Source organism: Cyprinodon variegatus, unplaced genomic scaffold (genome assembly GCF_000732505.1).
Source record: "Cyprinodon variegatus isolate N-32 unplaced genomic scaffold, C_variegatus-1.0 Scaffold462, whole genome shotgun sequence".
Classification (NCBI taxonomy): domain Eukaryota; kingdom Metazoa; phylum Chordata; class Actinopteri; order Cyprinodontiformes; family Cyprinodontidae; genus Cyprinodon; species Cyprinodon variegatus.
In genome coordinates this window covers 31,612-33,609 of record NW_015150915.1, presented here as the reverse complement: position 1 = coordinate 33,609, position 1,998 = coordinate 31,612, and the positions used below count along the sequence as shown (strand labels likewise).

The window sequence follows — 1,998 nt, the reverse complement described above, 5'->3', positions numbered from 1 at the left end:
TAGAAAACATGCAAATTGAAACAGATGAATGGGTCCACCCCTTTGGAATGAGGATCGGTTTGGCTTATTTTTTGACCAATACATAAGCAATAAACAGATTAAAATGGTGTAAATGGTCAAATTTGATTATTTTCACATCTTATCACAATTTTAAAAAGCTTTTTTTTAATGGATTTGGATGAAGAACCAACACAAAGTTGACCATAGCAGTAAAATTTGTAGAGAATGATGCAAGATTGAAAAAATATCAACTTTCCCTGAATTTGTAACTTATATTCAGCTTTTTATTATAATACACCAAAATAGATATATTTAGAAGTCACCGATAAACAGCCAATAAACAGGTTAAAATGGTTTAATTTCACCTAAGAATAAATGCAGCTGATTTAAAGACAGCATGACGGAGACCAAGGAATCCAATTGACAGGCTTAGAGAGTGACTTTTAGTTTATTATGAAATGGTAAAAGGCCTGTACTTATGTAGTATGGGGGTCGTTTGGCTTCTTTGTTAGCCTGCAATGCCCCATACTTGTCTATGTCTCTGAAAGGGGGGTCATTAAAGGGAATTATTGGCCTGGCTGAATAGGCAAGGTCTTCTGTTCCCCTGTAATGGGGTTGGGGTTGCGATGATAGCGGGAATGAATCAACTCAATTGCACATTGTAGGTTTTTGAATGTGAAATCTGATTCCCCTCCTCTGGATAGTTAGATAGTTTTGGTAGATAGTTTTGCGGTTGCATGCAGGTCCATGCACGCCAGTAGAAGTAAGCACTTTTTTCACACAAAGACTACAGTAAAGGCCTAAAACAATGGACTTTTGCCCAGCAAGCTTTGAAAAACTGAAAGCTAGCGGCAAAAAAAAAATAAAAAAATAAAAAATACAAGTCTAGGGTTAGGGCAAAGGAAAATTGAAATATCAAAATTGCAGTTTTGGTTAACAAGAAATCACAATTTAGATTTTTGAGAAAGCCGTTCAGTCCTAGTGTCGTCAAATAACTGAGCATGTATGTGTAAATGCTACCTGTTTGGATCTGAGGTGTTCATCCATCTGCTTGAGACCCAACAATGCAAACAGTATCAGCCTGATCATATTGATAGGATTTAATCATGCGTATAGATTTCTGAACAGAAATTTATATTTCCCACATGTAACCTGAAGTGGTCTGGATGTTTTGATTCATTTTCCTGTCTAAGGTTGTGGCACACAGCATGTTCCAGCAAAGACTCAGACGTGGTTGTGTTTGGTGGAAGCTGCGACTACATCCTGCTTGTAGACTCTGTAAGCATTGATGGCACATTTTAAAACTAAACTGCATTAAAGGAGGAAATGTATCATATTTAATTCCCTCCTTGGCTTTTGGTGTCATATGTTTAGTTCATATATTTTGTGATTTTGGGTTGAATTTAAGCTAGTTATTAGCTGTAAAATCCAGTGTGTTTGTGCTGCTGTGTGTTGAATATTTACTCTAAATGAAAACATGATCTCATTTTCATGTTTTAGGGACATTGTAACGACGCACTTGTTTTCCAGATCGAGCCTCATCCTTTGTTCAGGTAAAAAATCAACTTTATCCTGAATTTGTTAGAAAGCACGACATCCATCCATCCATCCATCCATCCATCCATCCATCCATCCATCCATCCATCCATCCATCCATCCATCCATCATCCATCCATCCATCTTCCATCCATCCATCCATCCATCCATCCATCCATCCATTCATTCGTCCATCCGTCCGTCCATCCATCCGTCCATCCATCCACCCACACATCTTTCATCCGTCAATCCATCCGTCCATCCATCCACCCACACATCTTTCATCCGTCCATCCATCCATCCATCCATCCATCCATCCATCCATCCATCCATCCATCCATCCATTCATTCGTCCATCCATCCATCCATTCGTCCATCCGTCCGTCCATCCATCCATCCATCTTCCATCCATCCATCCATCCATCCATCCATCCATCCATCCATCCATCCATCCATCCATCC

General features: G+C 39.2%; 1 protein-coding gene across 2 annotated transcripts in view; it reads left to right on the top strand.

The window, feature by feature from the left end:
• The window catches only part of klhdc1 (kelch domain containing 1), a 20,779-nt gene that overhangs the window by 15,071 nt on the left and 3,710 nt on the right, over positions 1–1,998 (top strand). For both annotated transcript variants that reach the window (XM_015389481.1, XM_015389482.1), the window contains exons 12-13: positions 1,194–1,278; positions 1,501–1,553. In XM_015389481.1, coding sequence (XP_015244967.1) covers positions 1,194–1,278; positions 1,501–1,553 — 138 coding nt within the window. The remainder of the gene's footprint in view (positions 1–1,193; positions 1,279–1,500; positions 1,554–1,998) is intronic.